Source organism: Bufo bufo, chromosome 7 (genome assembly GCF_905171765.1).
Source record: "Bufo bufo chromosome 7, aBufBuf1.1, whole genome shotgun sequence".
Lineage (NCBI taxonomy): Eukaryota > Metazoa > Chordata > Amphibia > Anura > Bufonidae > Bufo > Bufo bufo.
The window spans coordinates 173,315,272-173,337,880 of record NC_053395.1 but is presented as its reverse complement, the minus strand read 5'-3'; the positions used below and the strand labels follow the sequence as shown (position 1 = coordinate 173,337,880).

The 22,609-nt window shown below is 40.8% G+C and overlaps 1 protein-coding gene across 2 annotated transcripts in view; it reads left to right on the top strand.

The window, feature by feature from the left end:
• The window catches only part of COL18A1 (collagen type XVIII alpha 1 chain), a 171,039-nt gene extending 150,232 nt beyond the window's left edge, over window positions 1-20,807 (top strand). For both annotated transcript variants that reach the window (XM_040439231.1, XM_040439230.1), the window contains 14 exons: window positions 1,166-1,234; window positions 1,721-1,765; window positions 1,941-1,983; window positions 2,178-2,249; window positions 5,437-5,474; window positions 7,478-7,567; window positions 7,706-7,859; window positions 8,135-8,208; window positions 8,521-8,649; window positions 9,037-9,072; window positions 14,180-14,383; window positions 14,469-14,666; window positions 16,583-16,698; window positions 18,835-20,807. In XM_040439231.1, coding sequence (XP_040295165.1) covers window positions 1,166-1,234; window positions 1,721-1,765; window positions 1,941-1,983; window positions 2,178-2,249; window positions 5,437-5,474; window positions 7,478-7,567; window positions 7,706-7,859; window positions 8,135-8,208; window positions 8,521-8,649; window positions 9,037-9,072; window positions 14,180-14,383; window positions 14,469-14,666; window positions 16,583-16,698; window positions 18,835-19,048 — 1,482 coding nt within the window. In that variant the 3' untranslated portion in view covers window positions 19,049-20,807. The remainder of the gene's footprint in view (window positions 1-1,165; window positions 1,235-1,720; window positions 1,766-1,940; window positions 1,984-2,177; window positions 2,250-5,436; window positions 5,475-7,477; window positions 7,568-7,705; window positions 7,860-8,134; window positions 8,209-8,520; window positions 8,650-9,036; window positions 9,073-14,179; window positions 14,384-14,468; window positions 14,667-16,582; window positions 16,699-18,834) is intronic.
• Window positions 20,808-22,609: the final 1,802 nt, after the last annotated feature.

The following is a 22,609-nucleotide window of genomic DNA, read 5'->3' as shown; positions in this document are numbered from 1 at the left end:
ATTAGCACCAGTTGCCAGATTAACACCAATAATGTGCCGATACCCGAAAGTGTTCTTTTTCAATGATCTCATTTACATTTTTATTCTGTGCTTTAGAATAAATACAATTTATGAAAATCTTAAAATACTGCTACTTTACTCATGTTACGATATATTCACATAGGACTACACTATGACCTTGACATTTCGGAAATTGTGTGTTTTTCTCAAATTTTGATCGCCACTGTATGTATATGTATATATATATATGTATATGTATGTATGTATATATATATATATATACCACTGCCGAGAGGGACTCTCTGCAAACCACAGTACATGTACATCAAGGCAATGGGGTGTACACATGAGCTCCCCCTCTAAATCACTGCTGGAGGCCGGCCTGCTGTAGGGCTGTTTAACCCCTTAGATGATCCAGTCAATGCTGACCACACCATCTAAATGGTTTACCGAGAAAGGGACTCCCTCTGTACCTCATCAGTCTCCCCCCGTGATGCTTATAATAATAACAGGTATAATACACTGCCATACAAAGGTATGGCAGTGTATTATACCAGTGATCAAAGTAACTGAAGTTAAGGTCCCAAAATGAAATAAAAAGTTAAATAAATATAAAAAATGTAAAAAGGCGAATAAAAAATTCAGAAACCCTCCTTTGCTCCCATATTATAGGGGGGACGACGACACAAAACTGGTCTTGCCATGTCCATAACAACTACAACTCTAAAGTTATTATGTTTTTTAACCTGTATCATAAACACAGGAAAAAAAATATAAAAACTGCCAAAATTGCAGGATTATTTGTACATTACACCTCATACAGGTCTGTGGACCGACACATTTTTTTTAAATGTACATACTGTGCAAAGTAATACCTAAGAAAATGATATAAATTTGGGTATCTTTATCATACTGACCACAGAATAAACTTACCATGTCATTTATACAGCACGGCACATGCAGTACAATAAAAAAAATCTAAAAAGACAACCCAATAATTGCATTTTTTTTGTTAATTCTGCCTTCCAAAAACAGAATAAAACATGATCAAAATATGACATTTCCAGGGGCTATGGATCCAGTTGTTTTTAAGCTCATTTGTGAAATCTTACCTTAACGGAGGCACGTTATTACAACAAAATTGCTTTTTTCTTTTTTTATGTAGGGTCGTCCTGGTATGAATGGACTGAAAGGAGAGAAAGGTGATCCTGCAGATCCTACTGGTTTTGGAAGGGTAAGTTTTACATAATTATTTTTTAAAGCTAAATATTAGCAGATTAGATTTCTCTGCAGCAGAGCAAGAAAACAAAGTAGAAGTAGAGGAATCTGATTGTAAAACGCTCATTACTGTATATTATATTCTCACATGTTCTGCAAGGGGCTCATAAAGAGAACTGAACTGTAGTTTTCGTGGGTTAAGACCCCAAACACATAAGAGAAAAGTCTGGTGAATCTGCAAATTTCAGCAGGGCCGTCCGACTATCTTATTTGTACGGGTGGCCTCCCGACTTTCTTCCCCAACAGATGATGTTGGGAGTAAAGAAGGATTGGGCATGCTGAATTTCAACATTTTCAATCCTTTTGTTTTTGTAAGAGATAAGCCACTGCCAGAGATCTATGGCAGCGGCGGCTTACTTTGCCTTTAATACTTTTTTATGTTCACATCTAAGAAGGCTGTATTGGTTGCATTATATGACAATAGTATTTTTCTCTTTCGTAGGGACCACCAGGACCTCCTGGACCACCTGGTCCTCCAGGGAACAATGTAAGTAACCTTAATGTATGGAGAATATCTCATGCACACACATGCAATATTTATATGTGCAGGGAATGCACCCGTAAAATCCTATCTTTGTTTCAGATCAGACTATAAAAAATTATCTTAAAAAAAACAACTATTAGCCGACATTGACTTTTATATAATATCTGCTGTGTTTCAGGTATACAGTGATCAGGGGTCTGTTGGGCCACAAGGATATCCAGGTACTGTAACCTGAGGTTTGTTATGTGTTGGATTTCTAGAAATGTTGTCTTATTATTGGAGGATTTAGAAAAAAACTGAAGTGGGCATTTTCCTGAACATATTCTTAAGATTTGTCCTTGAAAATTATTTTCATGACATGAATGGTGAGACCTCTGTGAATACTTATATTGTCTTTATGATTGTATTATTGTAGGTCAGAAAGGGGAGCGAGGATTTCCAGGATCAAAAGGTGATCAGGGAGATGTTGGCCCTCCTGGCCCAGCAGGTAAGTCAGTGTAAACAAGAAACGTAGTAAGATGACAATATCAAATGATATAAAAACATCTATTGACAGGGAAATAGTGGAAGGTGCTGGTCAGAACAAAAGCTACAAAAATAGGAAAAAGATGTAGCCACCACTAAGAGGGGTTTATTGCATACTATGTTATTATTGAGTTCAATGTATAACCAGTATGCACTGAATGCCTAAGCTCCCTCTAGTGGTAAGTGCGGATAGTCTGAATTTTAGCATTTTACTCTATGTTTATGCCGGGAATTTAGAGCATAGTATAAGAAAAACTATGCTCAATCTACTATAAAGATAAATTATTAAATTAAGGAGTTGTACAAAAAAAAAAGCTTAACTCACCTGCTAAAGGTCCCTCTGCTCCAGCACTGCTGGTCTGGTACTCCAGTCCCTGTCACACCAGAAGTGATGATGTCACTTGCATTGTTCACAAGACTTAGCCAATCACTGGCCTCAGCAATCACGTGCTGGATAAGGGATAACTATTAGATCGGTGGTGGTCCTACCGCTTGGACTTCCATCAATCTCGAGAGCGGGAGCCCTGTATCCTCTGTGGCCCCCCTGAAATGAATGGACACATGCACATGGCCACTCCATCCATTTTTATGGGAATTCCAGAGGTAGCCGAGTACAGCACTCGACTACCTCCAGAATTCCCATAGAAATGAATGGAACGGCCACACCCATGCCCGATTGGCCACTCCGTTCATTTCAGGAGGGCTGCAGGGAATACGGGGCCCCCATTTTCATGATCGTGCGGGTCCCAGCGGTAGGATCCTCACTGAGCTAATAGTCATCCCCTATTTTGTGGATAGGGGATAACTTCTAACAACCGGAATACCCCTTTAAGCTTTTTATCTTTCTTTGAAAGGGCTGCCTGCTACCTTAAAAATTTAAAAAGAAAACGGTCAGTCAATCCTTTTTAGTTAAATCACATTTATATTGAGACTTCAAGATAAATCAACAAAGAGTACAATCCAAGTACTAGAAATATGAAAGAAACTTAGTCCTTGTCTGGTCAAACAAATATTGCCGGATAATTATAAAAACATCAATTTCAAGAGTCCAGTAACTAAATGGAGAAACACTTGGACAACACAACACACATTGGAGAGGGTTCTCTTTCATCTATACTATAGCAACTAGTTTGAAGAATGTGATGGGTAAATCATAATAGTATTGGGCTGTAGTTGAAAGCTTGTTTAGGCTGGTGGACCACCTTCAATCCAAATGTGATACCTAGGAGAATCAAGGGAGCCATAAAGATAGGAAAGATTGATAATTTCCTTCTTCCGATGCAATCATATCCCCCATTTGCATAATTCTATGAAGTTCGTCAACACAATTCACCCTGGAGGGGGATACAATTGATTTCCAAAACCTAGAAATGACCATTCTCAACTATGGAAAATTTTCTTTCTAATGTGATAGCTGGGACTAGTGAACATGAACAGTAGGGCCATTTCTAAAGGGATTGGTGTAGATACATGGAATAAAACATTGTGTAAGTTGGTAATATCAACCTATAATTGTTTAATCTGAGGACAGTGCCACCATACATGTTCCTTGGTCCCCACCTCACTTTGACATTTCCAACAAAGATCAGAACATGTAGGGGACATTTGATAAAGGCGAGAAGAAGTCAAATACCATCTAGTCAGAATTTTAGAACTGTTTTGTTGAATACCGCAAGTCAGGGACAATTCGTGAGTTAGGTAAAATGATTTGTCCCAATCAGAGGTAGTATATGGTGTAACTCTGGTCTTCTCCCAAGAGGTAATGAATGAAGGTACTTTGGAAGCTTTCTCCCCCAGAAGCAACCCATACACTGCAGAGATCAAGTTAGAGGGAGGAGGCCTAGATATACATAGTTGTTCAAATGTCCATAAGGAATGAGACAACCCCTCTTGTGAAAGAGAGGAGCTAACCCAACTACACGGCTGACTGTGGGCATACAAGAGCTTTTATAACCAGGATATAAAGCAGAGGGGATAATGGGAATCCCTGACGGGTCCTGTTCTTGATAGAAAAAGAAGATAATTTCCCATGAAGGCTACTTTCACACTCACGTTTTGTGCGGATCCGTTCAGATAATACAACTGTCTGCATCTGTTCAGAACGGATCAGTTTGTATTATCTTTAATATAGCCAAGACGGATCCGTCTTGAACACCATTGAAAGTCAATGGAGGACGGATCCGTTTTCTATTGTGCCAGATTGTGTCAGTGAAAACGGATCCGTCCCCATTGACTTACATTGTGTGCCAGGATGGATCAGTTTCATCAGACAGACACCAAAAACGCTGCAATGCTTTGGTGTCCGTCTCCAAAGCGGAATAGAGACGATACGGAGGCAAACTGATGCATTCTGAGGGGATCCTTTTCCATTGGATGCATTAGGGCAAAAACTGATCTGTTTTGGATCACTTGTGAGAGCCCTGAACAGATCTCACAAACAGAAAGCCAAAACGCGAGTGTGAAAGTAGACTAACCCATACTTCTGCTGCTGGGCCTTTCTATAGTGCCAGAATCTGTCGTAGCATAACTGAGACCAAACCTATCTTCTTGAGGGTCGCCTCCAGGAAATCCCACCCAACCCTATTAAATGCCTTTTTAGCATCTACTGTAAGAAGTCATGGCAGGACTCCCTGGAGATGAACCTGAGATATCACAGACATTGTTCTGATAGTATTATCCCTTGCCTCATACCCTAATAGTCGAACAAACCTTTTAACCAGGATGGAAGTTTGATTCTGTTTAGGTTATAAAAACAAAATGTTTTTAAGGGTGGGCATTCACTTTAATTACATATACATTTAAAAATATGGCACGTTTAAAAAAAAATCCTATATTGGATTTAATAGAGCACACATAAAAGTGTTCAATAGCTTCTTCTTTAGGTTTAGGTTTGTACACAGCCATAAAGTCAAACAATTTATGAATTAACATTTCCATAATTTCCAAATTAACTGATTTGTACATGTTTAGATGAATGTATCTATCCAATTGTCCATATGTACTGGTATGAGCTCCTCGCCTTCAACTGTCTTAATCATGTTGTGATGACCAATGGAGTCTAAAGTCATCAGATGTTTGGACCAAATGGACAACTACTTAGAAGTGAGTGATTTGCAGACTTTTATTAAAATGACTTTTCTCTATTTTAGGAAGTTTCCCATATGATTTGAGAGATATAGCAAATTGGGTGAGTGTCTGTATAAGGATGAGCATGCTAATCTGTATTTATGGTAATCAGATGTATTTTCAGTTGACTATGGAGAAATGACATTTAAATAATGATAACTGGCAGTAAGGCAATAACGTTGGCAAAAGCTTCATCCAAATGCAGCTTGACCCCTCATGAATATGCAAGCGCTTCTTGGCCAAGCATGTGTATTTCAATAGGAACAGGGAGATAAAGGGGCCCTGGGAAATAAATCAGCAGCAAATTAAAATTCAAGGTGGCCAGTCGTTCTTTTTCAATACTACATGTCAGGGCATAGTCCGGAGAGCCCCATACACATATTGTCACCTGATCCCACCATAAAAATTAATCTAATATGTATATCAAACCCTATGAGGGGCTGTGTGGGATTTTTATATCTTCAGGATAGGCCATCAATATCAGATTGGTGGGGTCTGGCACCCAGTCCCCTCCCCCCCAATCAGCTGTTATTTTGTAGCTCTGGTGCTGAAACTACTGCCGTGCAGTAGGCAGAGTTGGTATCTGCATTGCGCACAGCGCTACAGTTACCAGCTACGTCCACGATTTCCAGAGCTACAAGGAAACCCATGATTGGTTTAAAAGTAATATCAGGAAGTATTACTTTACTGAGAGAGTAGTGGATGCATGGAATAGCCTTCCTGCAGAAGTGGTAGCTGCAAATACAGTGAAGGAGTTTAAGCATGCATGGGATAGACATAAGGCCATCCTTCATATAAGATAGGGCCAGGGGCTATTCATAGTATTCAGTATATTGGGCAGACTAGATGGGCCAAATGGTTCTTATCTGCCGACACATTCTATGTTTCTATGATTGACAGCAGGAATGTCCTATGCAGACCTCCTACTTGTGCTTACTCCACTCTGCTAAAGCCTTGCATAGCACATCAGTAACAGGGTATCCTGCACCAATGTGCTAAGGAATGCTTTAGCAGAGTGGAGCGGGCGCTGGCCGGAGGAGCAATGTGTGCTCCTGCCTGTGCATCACTCACTGCAGCCTCACAGTAGGATCTGGACACCAATACACTGCTGATACGTTGGCGGTGTACAAGTGCACAGATTCCAAATTGCTATTGACATCTAAACCCCAGGTGACTATTAGGTCACTAAAACAGTAAAATAAGTAAATAAAGTACATAGAAAAAAAATGATTTATGGCTCATTTTAGAATCATTTTTAATAAAACGATTCAAAAGGTTAGATACACTTTAACAATCTTTTTGTCTTACGGCACACAAAGCAGAGAAAGAGGGTTCCTGCAGCAGCCGCCAGTCCGCCCACAGGACTATGAGGAGGCTGGCTTCCTGGTACACAGAGAAAATGTTTCTTTATATATTTTTAACTTTAATTATAATTTTAGACAAGATAGGATTAAAAAAAAATTTTTTTTAAAGTTATTTCATTTAGGAAGAAAAGGAAAAGAGTGTAAACATAACTTTGTTAAAGGGAGTTTATCACCTCTTTTTTCTGCCAATTAAAACCAGATAGAGACATACATTCTTTTTTTTATTTTTTATTATTTTTAAAATGTAGATATTTTTAGTCTATTCTCTATGCAAGCTTATAGGGGCTGCCGTCTTCCCTGAGCTGCTGTTAACAGCATTTAGAGATGCGATCTACAACTGCCACTGGAGGGAACTCATTGACAGGATTTCTCTGTGACCTGTGCAAATGTCGTTGTACAGGGAAGAAGTAGATAACCTGTGACTGTCACCTACTGTGAATGGTGGATCCGGTGTTATTTATACATTGGTGTTATCAGTCATTGTAATCCTACCTCTGATTATAAGGAAATGACTTTTGAAAACTGATTTGTATAGAACAGGATTTTAGGATTATTGTTAAAATATAGATAGATGGAAAAAATTTAAAAATCTGCAAAAAGTTCTACACAGAAAAATGTGTTTAACAAAGAAATACCATTTCACTTTCTGATTACACATTTCCTTTATGAGTAAAATTTGGATCAAATTCTTTACTCTTAGGCAGTAAAGGGAGAGAAAGGAGAACCTGCAGGAGGATATGACCAAGGAATACCAGGTCCTCCAGGTAATCCTGGATATCCAGGACTGCCGGTAAGTGAACAATATGAAGTACAAGTACAATATGAAGTCTATATTATGTAGATAACTAATATTTACTCCAGAGATTTAACATATATATATATGCCATTGTTAATCATAAAACAATTCAAATCATATTTGCATTTCCAGGGAGCTAAAGGAGACAGCATCCAAGGTCCTCCAGGTCCACAGGGTCCTCCAGGAACTCCTGGCGTGGGATATGATGGAAGACAGGGATCACCTGGACCCCCAGGACCACCAGGACCTCCTGGACCTCAGTCATATCCTGGACCCAACAGACCAGGTCAGTAGTGCGGTCAAACATTTCCAGCTTGGTTGATCAACCAACACGGAATACAGATTCGTAAAGCAATTATGAGTTATCACTAGTTTAGCAATGACTAAACATTTGATATGTATGAAATGTAGAAGACAAAATCCACTGAACATAACATTTATCACTAGTTTAGCACTGACTAAACATTTAATATGTATGAAATGTAGAAGACAAAATCTATGAACATAACATGTAACTATTTTCCAAAATAGCAAGATTATTAATTTGATTTATATTTTTAGCTTTAAGCATTCCAGGACCACCAGGACCTCCAGGGCCACCCGGATCTCCAGGAGGGTCAGGTGGATATTCTACAGTAAGTAGTAAAGATTAACTAAAAACTCCTAATCCACCATGAAGTTAAAAAATGTAGTTGGACAGGAACACTTCTGTGCTCTGAAATGAACTTCAGTCCTTTGATTAAAACTAGATTTGCAACTTGTCATTGGTGAAATGTGAGATATTTTCATAAATATAGCTCAAGTCCCATAATTGCTCAACTTTTGTTCTTGCTGTCTTCTGCACAGAAAGTCAGTGCCTAAACTATTATTTTCTTTCTAGGTCATAAAACCCTATTTTTTAGTTATGGCTAATGTTTTTGTAAATAATCTTCCATTTTTTTTATTAGGCTACAGTACTGCATACTTTCCAGACTATGCTTCACCTGGGCCAGACTTTGCAGGAAGGGACCATTATACTGGTGCTGGACCAATCAGAACTATATGTGCGAGTCAGGAGTGGATTCCGAAAAATACTTGTAAGTTTAAAAATAGTGGATAAATGACCATACGCTGATCACAATGTGCCCCCGTGCTGGGACCCCCAGCAGTCAGCTGTAAGCTGTAGAGAAACATAGTAGGGTTCAGTTTTCTTGCAGCACCACAACAGGAAATGTTACTAAAACACAGTGTTCATTCAAATCAAAGGGTTGTCTTTGTAACGCAGAACAGGATAGGTCATCCAGAATGAGAGACACTCAACAGATGACACCCCCCCCCCCCATTAATTCAGAGTTCCCATATACAAAATGGAGGCAATTCTAATCTAGATTTCTCTTAGTCCACACTTCTTATGTTTGATGCCAGAAGTGGGGTAAATGTGTTATTTTGGAAACCTGTGCTAACCATAAATTTTGTTTTCACAGCTTGGTGACTATGTAACACTGAATGGTAATGGCCAGGTATGACCACTAATCCTTTCTCTGACAAGGTTTTTGGACCTCTGTTTGCATCTCTGTTAGCCAGGACAATTTTCACAGTTTTGACAAGTACAATTAAAACCTAAATTACAATGCATTTGGAAAGTCTTCAGGCCATTTTTTTTTTTACATTTTGTTATGTTGCGGCCTTGCGATAAAGTGAAAAAAAAAATTCTAGTTTTTCCCCATCATTTTGCATGCAATACCCCATAATGAAAGTGAAAACAGAATGTTTAGCACAAGGTGCAACAACAAAATTGGAAAAAAGTGAAGGGGTCTGAAGACTTTTCAAATGCACTGTATAAAATTAAAAATTTATACTAAATGCCACATACCTCTATATTTTCTGAAGGCAGATACCTTGGAAAAATGTATCATGCAAAAGCACAAGAGCATTCTTCAAGTCTTGCCACAGATTCTCAGTGGGATTTAGGCCTGGAGTTTGACTGGGACATTCTAACACATAAATATGCTTTGATCTAAACCATTCCATTGTAGCTCTGGCTGTGTGTTTAGGGCCGTTGTCCTGCTGAAAGGTGAACATCTGCTCCAGTCTCAAGTCTTTTGCAGCCTCTACCAGGTTTTCCTCCAGGATTGCCCTGTATTTAGCGCCATTCATCTTTTCATCAACTCTGACCAACTTCTCTGTCCCTACTGAAGAAAAGCATCTCCACAGCATGATGCTGTTACCACTATGTTTCACGGTGGAGATGATGTGTTGAGGGTGATGTGCAGTGTTACTTTACCGCCAAACAAAGCAATTTACATTTAGGCTAAAAAGATTAACTTTGGCCTCCTCTGATCAGAGCACCTTCTTTCACATGTTTGCTGTGTCCCCTGTATGGCTTGTGGCAAACTTCTTATGGCTTGCTTTCAAAAATGGGTTTCTTCTTGCCATTGTTTCATAAAGATCAGATTTGTGGAGTACATGAGTAATAGTTGTCCTGTAAACAGATTCTCCCTCCTGAGCTGTGAATCTCTGCAGCTTCTCTAGTGACCATGGGCCTCTTGGCTGCTTCTCTAATTAGTGCTTTCCTTGCCTGGGCTGTCAGTTTAGGTGGATAGCTATGTCATCCTAGGTTTGCAGTTGTGCCATATTCCTTCTATTCTCGGATGATGGATTGAACAGTGCTCTGTGATATGTTCAGAGCTTGGAATATTTTTTAATAACCTAACCCTGCTTTAAATTTCTCCATAACTTTATCCCTGACCTGTCTGGTGTGTTCCTTGGTTTTCATGATTCTGTTTGATCATTAATGTTCACTAACAAACCTCTGAGGTCTTCACAGAAAAACTGAGAATAAATTACACACATGTGGACTCTATTTACTAATTAGGTGATTTCTGAAGGCAATTGGTCACACTAGATTTTAGAGGTATCAGAGTACAGAGGGCTGAATACAAATGCAAACCACTTTCAGATTTTTATTTATTAAAAATTTTGAAAACCATGTATCTAATTCTAATTTTCTTTTCACTTCACACATACTTGCTACTTTGTATTGGTCACATAAAATCCCAATAAAATACATTTAAGTTTGTGGGTGTAACTTGAAAAATTGTGGAAAGGTTTAAGGGGTATGAATACTTTTGGAAGGCATTGCATAGTGTACACTGCACACCTTGGATTTATCTGGGAAAGCAAATAGCGAGTTCTGTATCTAAATATAAGTTGAAGGGGTTCTCTATGCTACAGATATTGTTGACTATCAGTAACAGATTGGTGGTGGTCAGACACCCAACAGTCCCACTGATCAGCTGTTTTTGACTGCCGCAGTTCTGATATATGTACAGTGTATGGAGCTGGAGGCATATAGTTCAGTACACTGTGTAGTGACCATTCTGGGTGGTGCAGAGTTTCAGGACATTGGCACTATACTGCGTACAAAGTCTGCTGCTTCCACTCTGTACAGTGGTGAGGGTGCTGAGTGTTGAATCCCTAACCTGAGGATAGGTCATCAATATCTGTAGCCCAGAGAACCGCTTTAATAACTGATAAACAACCACCTTTGCACTACTTTGTAGGGATTTTAGTAAAAAACTGTGACTATAGCAAAAAAAAAAATACAGAAAAATTCTAATTTGTGACTAAAAGCTTACTTGAGCAGACCCCTTATAAAAAACAAAATGTACTATGCAAAAAACTGTATATTAAGAAGTAGGGATGAGCGAATCGACTTTATCCAAAGTCGATTTGCATAAAACTTTGTTTCAATACTGTACATAGCGAGTACTCTGTACAGTATTAGAATGTATTGGTCCGATGAGCCGAAGTTATTACTTCATCAAATGATTTCTACTGTAAAATAAACATTTCCCGAACTCGGGTTTGGTTCCAACGAGTTCGGGAAATGTTATTTTACAGTAGAAATCAATTTAATAACTTCGGCTCATTGGAGCCAATACATTCTAATACTGTGTAGAGAGCTCGCTCTGTACAGTATTCACACAAAGTTTTATGCAAATCGACTTCGGATGTTTCCACATATCTACATTCAATGTCGTGTGTGTTAAAGACATGCTAATGCTGGAAGGTGCTTACAAATGCTTGCATGCAAAATAAACTAGGGATCATATATACAGTCCTGATCAAAAGTTTAAGACCACTTGAAAAATGGCAAAAAATCATATTTAGCATGGCTGGATCTTATCAAGGTTCCAAGTAGAGCTTCAACATGCAACAAGAAGAAATGAGAGCGAGACAAAACATTTTTTGAGCATTCAATTTAATGAAAACAACAAATAAACTGAAACAGGCTGATCAAAAGTTTAGGACCACACCTCAAAAAAAAAAACGAAACCCCCCCAAAACAGAAATCCAACTTCCAAACATGAACTCAGTAATGAGTAGCTCCACCGTTATTGTTTATCACTTCAAAAATTAGTTTCGGAATGCTTAATGCAAGCGTTTCCATGAGGTGAGTGGGAACATTTCTCCAAGTGGTGAAGACGGCCGCACGAAGGCCATCTACTGTCTGGAACTGTTGTCCATTTTTGTAAACTTCCCTTGCCATCCATCCCCAAAGGTTCTCAATTGGATTTAGATCAGGGGAACACGCAGGATGGGCCAAAAGAGTGATGTTATTCTCCTGGAAGAAGTCCCTCGTCCTGCGGGCATTGTGTACTGTAGCGTTGTCCTGTTGAAAAACCCAGTCGTTACCACACAGACGAGGGCCCTCAGTCAAGAGGAATGCTCTCTGCAACATCTGGACATAGCCAGCGGCCGTTTGACACCCCTGCACTTCCTGAAGCTCCATTGTTCCACTGAAGGAAAAAGCACCCCAGATCATTATGGCGCCCCCTCCACTGTGGCGCATAGAAAACATCTCATGTGGGATCTGCTTGTCATGCCAGTAACGTTGGAAACCATCAGGACCATCAAGGTTAAATTTTTTCTCATCAGAGAATAAAACTTTCTTCCACCTTTGAATGTCCCATGTTTGGTGCTCTCTTGCAAAGTCCAAACGAGCAGTTCTGTGGCGTTCAAGGAGATGAGGTCTTTGAAGATGTTTTTTGTTTTTGAAGCCCTTCAGTCTCAGACGCCGTCTGATGGTTATGGGGCTGCAGTCAGCACCAGTAAGGGCCTTAATTTGGGTCGAGGATCGTCTAGCGTCTTGACGGACAGCCAATTGGATCCTCCGGCTCAGTGCTGATGAAATTTTTTTGGGTCTTCCACTTGACTTTTTTGTTCCATAACCCTCAGGATCATTTAAGAAATTCCAAATGACTGTCTTACTGCGTCCCACCTCAGCAGCGATGGCGCGCTGTGAGAGACCCTGCTTATGCAGTTCAACAACCTGACCACGTTCAAAAAGGGAGAGTTTTTTTGCCTTTGCCATCACAACGTGTGACTACCTGACAGAAGATGACAATGAATCCACATCTTTGCACAGATTTGGCCTTTTAAAGGCTTGTGGTCCTAAAATTTGGATCAGCTGAAAAACAGCCTGTTTCAGTTTAATCGTTATTTTCAATTAATTGAATGCTCAAAAAATGTTTTGTCTCACTCTCATTTCTTCTTGTTGCATGTTGAAGCTCTACTTGAAACCTTGTTAAGATCCAACAATGTAAAATATGATTTTTTGCCATTTTTCAAGAGGTCTTAAACTTTTGATTAGGACTGTATATATGTATATATATATATATATATATATATATATATGTATAAAATTTCCCATCCCCTTATTTAATCCTCATCAATAATCACATATACCTGTTTCATCCATCAGAAATTTATTAGACATGCTTCTCTAGTGATAATCATTTATCACTACAGCTCTGTACCACGGGCATCACTAGAGAAGCCGTCCAAAGATTTTACACTGAAGATTGTGTATGGTCAGGATAGGGACAGTGTTAAAGGGGTTGTCTGAGATTATGATATTGATGACCTATTCTCAGGATAGGTCATCAACATCAGATCGGTAGGGGTCTTATTCCTGGCATCCCCACCAATCAGCTGTTTGGAGAGGCCGCTGTGCTTTGGTTAGCACTGTGGCCTCTTCCTAGTGCCACTTAAATTCTTATTTCTTTGACCTGCTCAGTAAGAAGGCCGCACATGCTCAGTTTCATTCTTCAACTGCCTCCTGAGCTGTGATAGGTAGAGCTGAGACACGCCCCCTGAGCTACAGCAGAAAATACACTCCCCTTGAGCTGTCAGCTTAATATAAATCTAGCAGAGCAATGAATGGGGAGATCTCAGGATCCATGTGAGGTGCAGGGCTGGTTCTAGGTTTGTTGGAAAGAGATTGCACTGGACTAAATGATATCTGATTTTCATTTTTTACCTTATTCATGGGATAACCCCTTTAAGTGAATGCTATACCAAGCACAGCCACTATCCAATGGATGGCGCTGTGCTTGGGAAGTTGCAAGGAGGCTGTGATCTCCTCACACAGCTGATCAGCAGGGGTGTTGGACCCTGCTGGTCTAATATTGATGACCTTTCCTGACGATAGGTCGTCAATATTATAAACACCCAGAAAACCCCTATAAGTGTATACATTTTGTTGATGTTTATGTGTGTAAGATCGTACCTCCATATCACAGTTTCTGTAACTAGTCACTGAATGGATCCTCTTCTGTGCAGGGTAATGAAGTTGCTGCGGAACAACCACCTGTTATTCATTATCCTTCTGGCAACAGAGATTCAGGATATTATCAGTCTACAGATGAGCATGTTCCTCCACCTCAACCTCCACGACCTGAGCCACCACCTCAAGTCTTTCCCAGACCCGCAGAGCCAGAGAGAAATGCTCCTGCCGTCCACACACACCAAGAGTACCAAGCAGCGGTAAGCATAGCAGTTATACAGGGAGACATACTCTCATGTTGTTTTTTGGATAGATTATTTCATATCTTTTCTTCTTGCGTTGCAGTTACATCTTGTGGCACTAAATGCCCCACTAAGTGGCAGCATGCGTTCCATCCGCGGGGTTGACTTTCAGTGCTTTGAGCAGGCGCGTAAAGCTGGACTTCATGGGACATTCCGGGCATTCCTATCATCACGGCTACAGGACTTGTACAGCATAGTCCGTAAAGCTGACAGACTCAACGTGCCCATTGTCAATCTTAGGGTGAGTGTGGCACTTTACTGGAGATCAGGCACCTAGACTACAATCTACTACTTGTATTTGTATAACAGAACGTATTCAAGGATTTTACTATTAATGGCTTATCTTTAGGATAGGCCATCAATATCCGAGTGGTGGGGATCTAAAACCACACACTCCCATTGATTGATCAGCTGTTCTGCAGTAGCTCCGATGCCAGAACTACAAAGCCCTGTCCATTTTTTTTAGCGGATGGAATTGGTTATTGTAGTGCTGCTTCCATTCTCTTCAACAGGAGCAGTACTTCAGTAACCACCTCCATCTACTATGACAATGGATGTAGATGTGTAGTTCTGGTGCCAGCTTCCAATGCCAGAGCTACTGCTTGAAGCTATGAGTAGTAAAATCCTGGAACACTCCTTAAAATAGACACTCGAGAAGAGGGACAATGACCTCCAAATCTGTAGTACAAAAAACAAAACCCACCCCTATAACACTTGGGTCCTCACTGCCACTGCCTTAGAGACCTATTATCCAGAGTTGTCTACTGTACATATCATTGCAGTATCTCTTGCTAAGCAGCAGCCTGAATATATTAAAGACAGTGCTTTACAAATGCCATAACTGGGAAATAATGAATTACAGAGTCTAATTACAATGAAATCTCAGATAAGTTCATTTTTTTTCGGATGATTCACACCACATTTCTCCACATTGGGCAATGAAGCGACAATGAGTTAAAGCGCTTATCCCACCAAATTTTTTTTTTTTAATTAACGGATTGTGGGGAGTCCGACCACTTGGATGTGCCACGATCTCAAGAATGGGGTGTCCTCTCTCTGAATAGAGTGGTAGTACACATGTTGTCCACGGCATTAATTTCTAAATGACACATGGAGCGATGTCTACGTCAGCACCATAGAGGTCAATGGAACTGTGGACCGGCCTGCGCATTACCACTCCATTCAGAGAGAGGAGTCTGGCACCCCTCATCCTTGGGATTGGGTGGGTCTCATTGGTTGGATCCCCTGTGATCCTATAATTTTCACTTATCCTATATGTTGTCCAGATGGTAAATTTTATTTGTAAAACTGGTTCAAAATAGCATGAAAAAAAAAGACGTCCTATATGCCTTACCAATCCACTGTCACTCCTGTGCCGATGATTTCTGGGTCTCCACTGGTCTCTACTTGATGTGTCCCTCTCGACACACAGGAAATGACAACCCAGTCAATCACTGGATAGTCATTACCCGTGTGTCAAGATGGAATAGAAAGTAGAGACCAAAGAGGACCTGAAAAGCATCGGAACAGGAGCAGAGGGGATTGGTAAGGTTTTATATTTTTATGGCATTTATTTTTATTTTTTATTATTGGTTAGAAAACTCCTTTAAGATGGACATATTTGTAGACAAATAAGAAAAGCAACAATTCAACTAGTAACAACTTAGAGGGTCATTTATTAAGACCAGCGTTTTAGACGCCAGTCTAAATAACTCCTATATCTGGCGGTGGATGCATCGAAGTTATGGAGAGGTGCCAGCCTCTACATAACTTCGACGTATCCAGTGCCAGTCTAAATGTAAGACACATTCCTTGCTGGCTTACATGTAGAACATTCCCTACACCTAAAACAAGCATAGAAAATGACAAATGAGACTGGCCTGCCAGTCCACCCTTTTCCCCGCTCACACCATGCCCACTTTTCTAGACCTGGTGTGAGCAGGTATAAGTCGCAGATTGCGGTGCAAATAATCTTTGCGCCGCAATCTGCAACAGAAATGCGCCTAATATAGGCGTATTTCTGGGTAGTAAATGACTTCCTTAGTGTCGCATTTGACGCTTGATATAGATTTCTCTAATTACTGTTGTTACTGATATACCCTTATTTTTAGTATTGCAATCTGACGTCAATTAATGTGCTGTGTGACTGTGTTCTAGGACGAGACACTGTTTGACAGCTGGGAATCACTATTTTCGGTTTCTGAGGGACAGATGAAGCCTGGGGCTCGAATCTATTCATTTGATGGACGGGATGTTGTAACAGATTCTACTTGGTAGGTCAAGCTACAATATATTTACATATTTGAATAGGAAATTATAGCCGGAGTGTGTGTTAAGTGTACATAAATTAAATATAAGCCATTTTAGCCATTTTCCAGTGCACAATAATACAGTATTTACAGCCATAAGAATAAATAGTAATCTAATTAATAAATATACTGAAATCAGCCACATTACAACCACTGATAAGAAGTTAACAACATTGATTACCAAGTGAAATTGGCACCTGACCAGGGGTGGAATATATTAGGCAGAAAGTGAATGGTCAGTTCTTGAACTTGGATGTATTGGAAGCAGGAAAAAGGGGCAAGCATAAGGATCTGAGTTACTCTGACTAGAGACAAATTGTGCTAACTGGGTCACATCATCTCTAAAACAGCATGTCTTGTGGGGTGTTCCCAGTATGCAGTGGTTTAAGGTGGTCCAAGGACAAATAACTAATAAACTGGCCACAGAGGCATGGATGTCTTATCCCCACTGTACCAGTCTGGTAATAAGTTAGTGCTTATTTTGCTTTATATTGTGTATGTATACTCCCATTTAGATGTAAAACACCTTGGTATCAATGGTGCTTTAAAATAAATAATTTTAGACAGTTGTCTACTACTCACATAGTCACCACCACTTATACCTCTAGTCTTTTGAGGACAACAGGTGTCCTCTCCAAGCAAGGAGCAGTGCAAAGAAGTTTATGGAGCATCAGCAGTAAGGTTCTTGATCTTAGCAGTTTAATATGGAACGTAAAAGAGATAGATATGATAATTATTAAGTGTTAAAGGGAGTCTGTCACCACATTTGAGCATATTAGACTGATCAAATAGCGTTATATGTGCCACCCAGAACTTAAAAACGGTACCTTTGTTGTATCTAATGGAGTTTTCTTTCAGCCAAAAATTAACTTTTAAGATTCTGTAAATGCGCCCTGTCAAGTGCCCACGGCGGCGTCTCAATCGTCCGAGCCCCAGGCAGCACCTCCTCAACGGCTCATAACCCCGCCCTCCGTGTGCCTCTGCCCGCCCGTTTACTCTCTTCCTCTCTCCTTTTCCACTGCGCTACGAATTTGACCGCGCAGCCGCAGTGGAAAAGAAGAGAGGAGGAGAGTAAACGGGCGGGCAGAGGCACACGGAGGGCGGGGTTATGAGCCGTTGAGGAGGTGCTGCCTGGGGCTCGGACGATTGAGACGCCGCCCTGGGCACTTGAGAGGGCGCATTTACAGAATCTTAAAAGTTCATTTTTGGCTGAAAGAAAACTCCATTAGATACAACAAAGGTACCATTTTTAAGTTCTGGGTGGCACATATAACGCTATTTGATCAGTCTAATATGCTCAAATGAGGTGACAGACTCCCTTTTTAAATGCCAAGCCAGAAAGTAGCCCTAAAATGGTGCAGATCTGACATAAAAGCCTCCACAACACCTTAAAGGGAGCATGTCATCAGAAAATGACCTATTGTTGAAATTACATTTTTAGGTTTAACATATTTTTAAAGAATTTTTGATGATGTTATTTTTAATTTTCCATTTCAGTATCTATATTTAAACAAAAAACATAAAATTCTGCAGTTTTCATACTGGCAGGTATACCTAATAATAGGAGCCATTTCCTGGTCTGTACAGATCGCTTTACCGTAGTTACCTGCTTATCTGTTATTCTAATCCTGCCTGTAATGATATCACTGCAGTGTACAGATAAGACAGGATCCACCATCCACCATTTAAAATAGGTGATTGTCAAAGCTTATCTGTTCTTTCCTGGTACAATCACCTCTGCACAGAGCATGCCTAGAAAACTCTCCCGTAGAAGTCAGCTCCAGACCACTGTTTCTATGGCCCATGTGGGCTGCTGTAAAGCAATTTTCATGGCCGCCCCCATAATCATATTCAGAAAATAGAATAAAAAAAAACCTGTAAGAAAATAAAATTAGATGAGAAAAAAAGGATATGTGTTACTATCTGGTTTTAACTGGCAGATACAAATTTTGGTGACACCTTTCCTTTAATTAGAATTTGATAAAGTTGGCAGTGAAAAAATCAATAGTTTGCACAATTCTTTTTATGTTTTTTTTCATTGCAGTACATGACTAAACGCCAAAAGTATTACATGTAATGCTCTGACTTGATATCTTTTAGGCCACAGAAGATGATCTGGCATGGGTCAGACACCAAAGGTCGCCGTCTCACTGAGAACTACTGTGAAACCTGGCGTACAGATGAAAGCGTAGTGACCGGCCAAGCTTCATCTCTATTAAGTGGGAAACTCCTAGAGCAGCGTTCTCAGAGCTGCAACAAGAACTTTATTGTCCTGTGCATTGAAAACAGCTTCACGTTCACGGGCCAGAAATAAGAGCACACCGAACAGCCAAAGTGGCGCCTATCCTGGCAGAAGCTGCACATGGACTTCCCGAGATTTCTTCTTGCATCCAGAGACCAAAGAGTCGGAAGCTGCTCTTCTCTGAACACTAATGTGCAGTGTTACTGTCCCGTTCTTATGGGGCCACATCACTTGGATACACTGGTTGAGCGATTCCATGCCTCAGCTCAACACACTCACTTTTAGTTTTGCATTGTGAAAGAGGCTGCAATTCCAAAAATTGAAAATCCAGCTGAGATCATATTGATTCTAGTTGTGCTAACCTCTACTGAAAATCCAGTCTTCCCCAGAGCACAGGGTTCTTTGCAACCAAGCTGTCCTAAGAGGGAGCTAGCCTATGATAGTAAAAGAGTTGTGCAAAGCTTATGGGTGCATATTTGCACCACCTTTGGAATAGTCTCTGTTTTATTCTGTAATATTTAACCACTTTTAGTTACAGACACACACGTACGTCTGCATTAATCCCTTGTGAATGTCTGTTTCCTAGTTCTCTCTATGACAAATACCCGGTGACTACCACTATATTTATTAGAGTACTCTTTAAGAAAAAAAAAAGATAGGACAACCTAAATGTTTTGGAGCTACAGTGCATATTAAGCTATTGTCAGCCTACCGAATCATTCCTGTTATTCTTCTTCACTTTGGTCTTTAGGGTGGCAGATGCCCAGTAAACACTGTACTCCCTGGATCGAGGCTGCTTTGTACTTGATCTGCCCAACCTGACGAGGGCATGTTTTACTACTTGGGACCGTTGTAATTTTTAATCGCAGATGTTATGTTAGTCATATTTTTGTTTTATATCTAGTTATACACGTTTACTTGTTTGGATGAGACAAATAGAAGGAGAAACACTAGTCCATGGAACCCTGAACATTCCCAGCTCTGCTAGGTGTGTACACAATGAAGCTTATCGTGATAGTGCTTGCTCCTAAAGTCACATCAAACAAATATTAATTGCCACCTGAACCAGAACCACCAGGGGACCCTCTATAGCAGGGATGTCAAACTCGTGATCCTCCACCTTTTGCAAAAAACTACAACTTCCAGCGTGCCCTGATAGCTGTAGGCTGTCCTGGCATGATGGAAGTTGCAGCTTGAGGGCCACGAGGTTGGTATCCCTGCACTACAGCCTAGAACGGTCTTTCCTGAACTTTGGCAAACCTTCAAATATTGGAGAATAGTGAGTCACGAAGTGTCAAGTAAACTTGAATGTGCATATACAATTTAAAGAAGATGACCTGCACAGTTCCATGCATGTATGATCTATCAGGGGTGGGCAACCTACGGCACTCCAGCTGTTGTAAAACTACAATTCCCAGCATGCTCCATTTATTTCTATAAGAGGTCTGAGAAGAGCAGAGCAAGTACGCATGCTGGGAGTTGTAGTTTCACAACAGCTGGAGTGCCGCAGGTTTCCCACCCCTAATCTAGGAAGAATGGTGCACTGGAAGGCCTACAGGTTAGCACATCCTACTCTCATTTGTGTACATACCGCACCTAAACCTTGTGCAGCTGGGAATGGGCTCAGGTGTATGGTACAGCAAAGTCACCAGTGAGTATATGAAATCCTCATGTGTCTAAAAGGTGCTAAAAAATCTTTATTTTTTTAAATGCTTTTAGAATATTTTAAGACAGGAAACAGATGGAAGATGTCTACCGTAATCTTTGTATTTTAAAACAAAAAAAATCAAACCTGTGGATATTCATTTCTATAAATACTTCCTAGGACTAATATCTTGTGTGTGTATATTTTTTGTACGTTTGTTGAAGGGAAGTGGCTCCTGGGAATGGTGGCAAAAAAGAAAAGAAAATGGGGCCCAAAGTGATCCACTGGGCTTTTTCCACAAAATATCTGTGTGGACCAAAAGCTTTACAGTCACAATTTAATTTCAAGCTACTATATAAGGGCACCTGCACGCGTTGCGGAATACGCATGGTTTTTCAGTGAGAAAAAAAATGAGGCGTAGTACAGTACCAGCAAAGTGTGAGATTACACAAGTCTCATATACACTTTTTGGGGTGTTTCCACGCAGAAATTGACATGCAGTGCGAATTTCCAAATCCGTATCATGTTTACGGTTTTAGCAGCAGGTTTCACCCTTTGTTTTATCACCCGTATCATGTACAGACGGCCTAAGTGTGTTTAGTATTTACGGAAGCAAGTTTGAAAAAGGTACAGAACCCCTTTAAAATGACGATTCCGTGGCTAAACGCTGCAGACTGTGCAAAATGACTCAACATACCGGTAGCTTCTACAAATGGCTAAGCACATTCGCAAGACCATTTGCACATTATTGCCCTAAAATTATGAACCAGGTAAGAAAAATGGCATCTGAAGGCAGTTACCAGTACAATTGTTAAAGCTTTAAGCCTCAATCACACGTCAGTGTTTTGGTCAGTGATTTCCATCAGTGATTGTGAGCCGAAACCCGGATTGGAGCCTCCACAGACATAAGGTATATGGCAGGGGTGGAGAACCTCCAGGCTGTGGGACACATACGGCTCCCTGCCCCCTGTCAGAGCATATAGTCTGAATGCTAATTACCGCTTGCATTATAAAAGTGATCATTAGCATGCGGGAAGCACCGGAAGGTGAGAACAGCGCTGCACTGGCTGTACTCGCCTTCCCTGGTCTTCTTCCGAGCCCCGCTCTGTGTCCTGTGATACGTACAGCGCTAGGACGTAGTGCACGTGGGCACGCACTATGACCTGACACTGTGTGCCATCAGGTCACAGTACAGCGCGGCAAGAAGAAGACCAGGGAAGGGTGAGTGAATCTGTCAAGTGGCAGCACAATTCAGAGCTGGAGAGGCAAGTTTTTTTTTTTTTTAAATGAAGGATTGGGGGTCCCATCTAAAGAAAGTGCAGGGTGGGGGGGGTCTATTTGGAGGCTGGGGACTGTATTGAGGCTTATGGAGGGTCTGATGGGGGCTGATCTGAGGTTATTGGAGGCTGGGGAGGGTCTGATCTGAGGCTGATATAGGCTGGGGGTCTGATGGAGGTGGAGCGGCTGATCTGAGGCTGAGAAAGGGACAAAGGCACAGATAAGCCCTTACCTGTACCTGTGCCGGGAGCCGGTCTGAAATCAAATTCAGTCACCGGGAGCAGGCAGTTCTGAGAACAGCCGCCGGGGGCCTTCATCAGGCTGTTCTCTGAACTGCTTGCTCCCTGTGACTGCATTTGATTTCAGACCGGCTCCCGGCACAGGTAAGGGCTTACCTGTGCATCGCCGGACGGGTGAGTCTACCTACTAAAGATGGCAGCCCGCATGTGTTCGCTGGCGAACATTGCGAACTGACCATCACTGGCAGGGAGAATGGAAGCTGGGTTAACCCCTCTCTGGAATGATCTTGGCAACTATTAATGCCAAATAAAGGTATAAAAAAAATATAATATTCTCAGCTTAAAAATTAGACTGTTATATTTGGCCAAAATGGCGCCTGCACTATATATTCTATATATAGTGCAGGCGCCATTTTGTGCTGCAAGAATACAGCGCTCTGGATTTTTTTGGTTGAACCACAATTTCTGTAA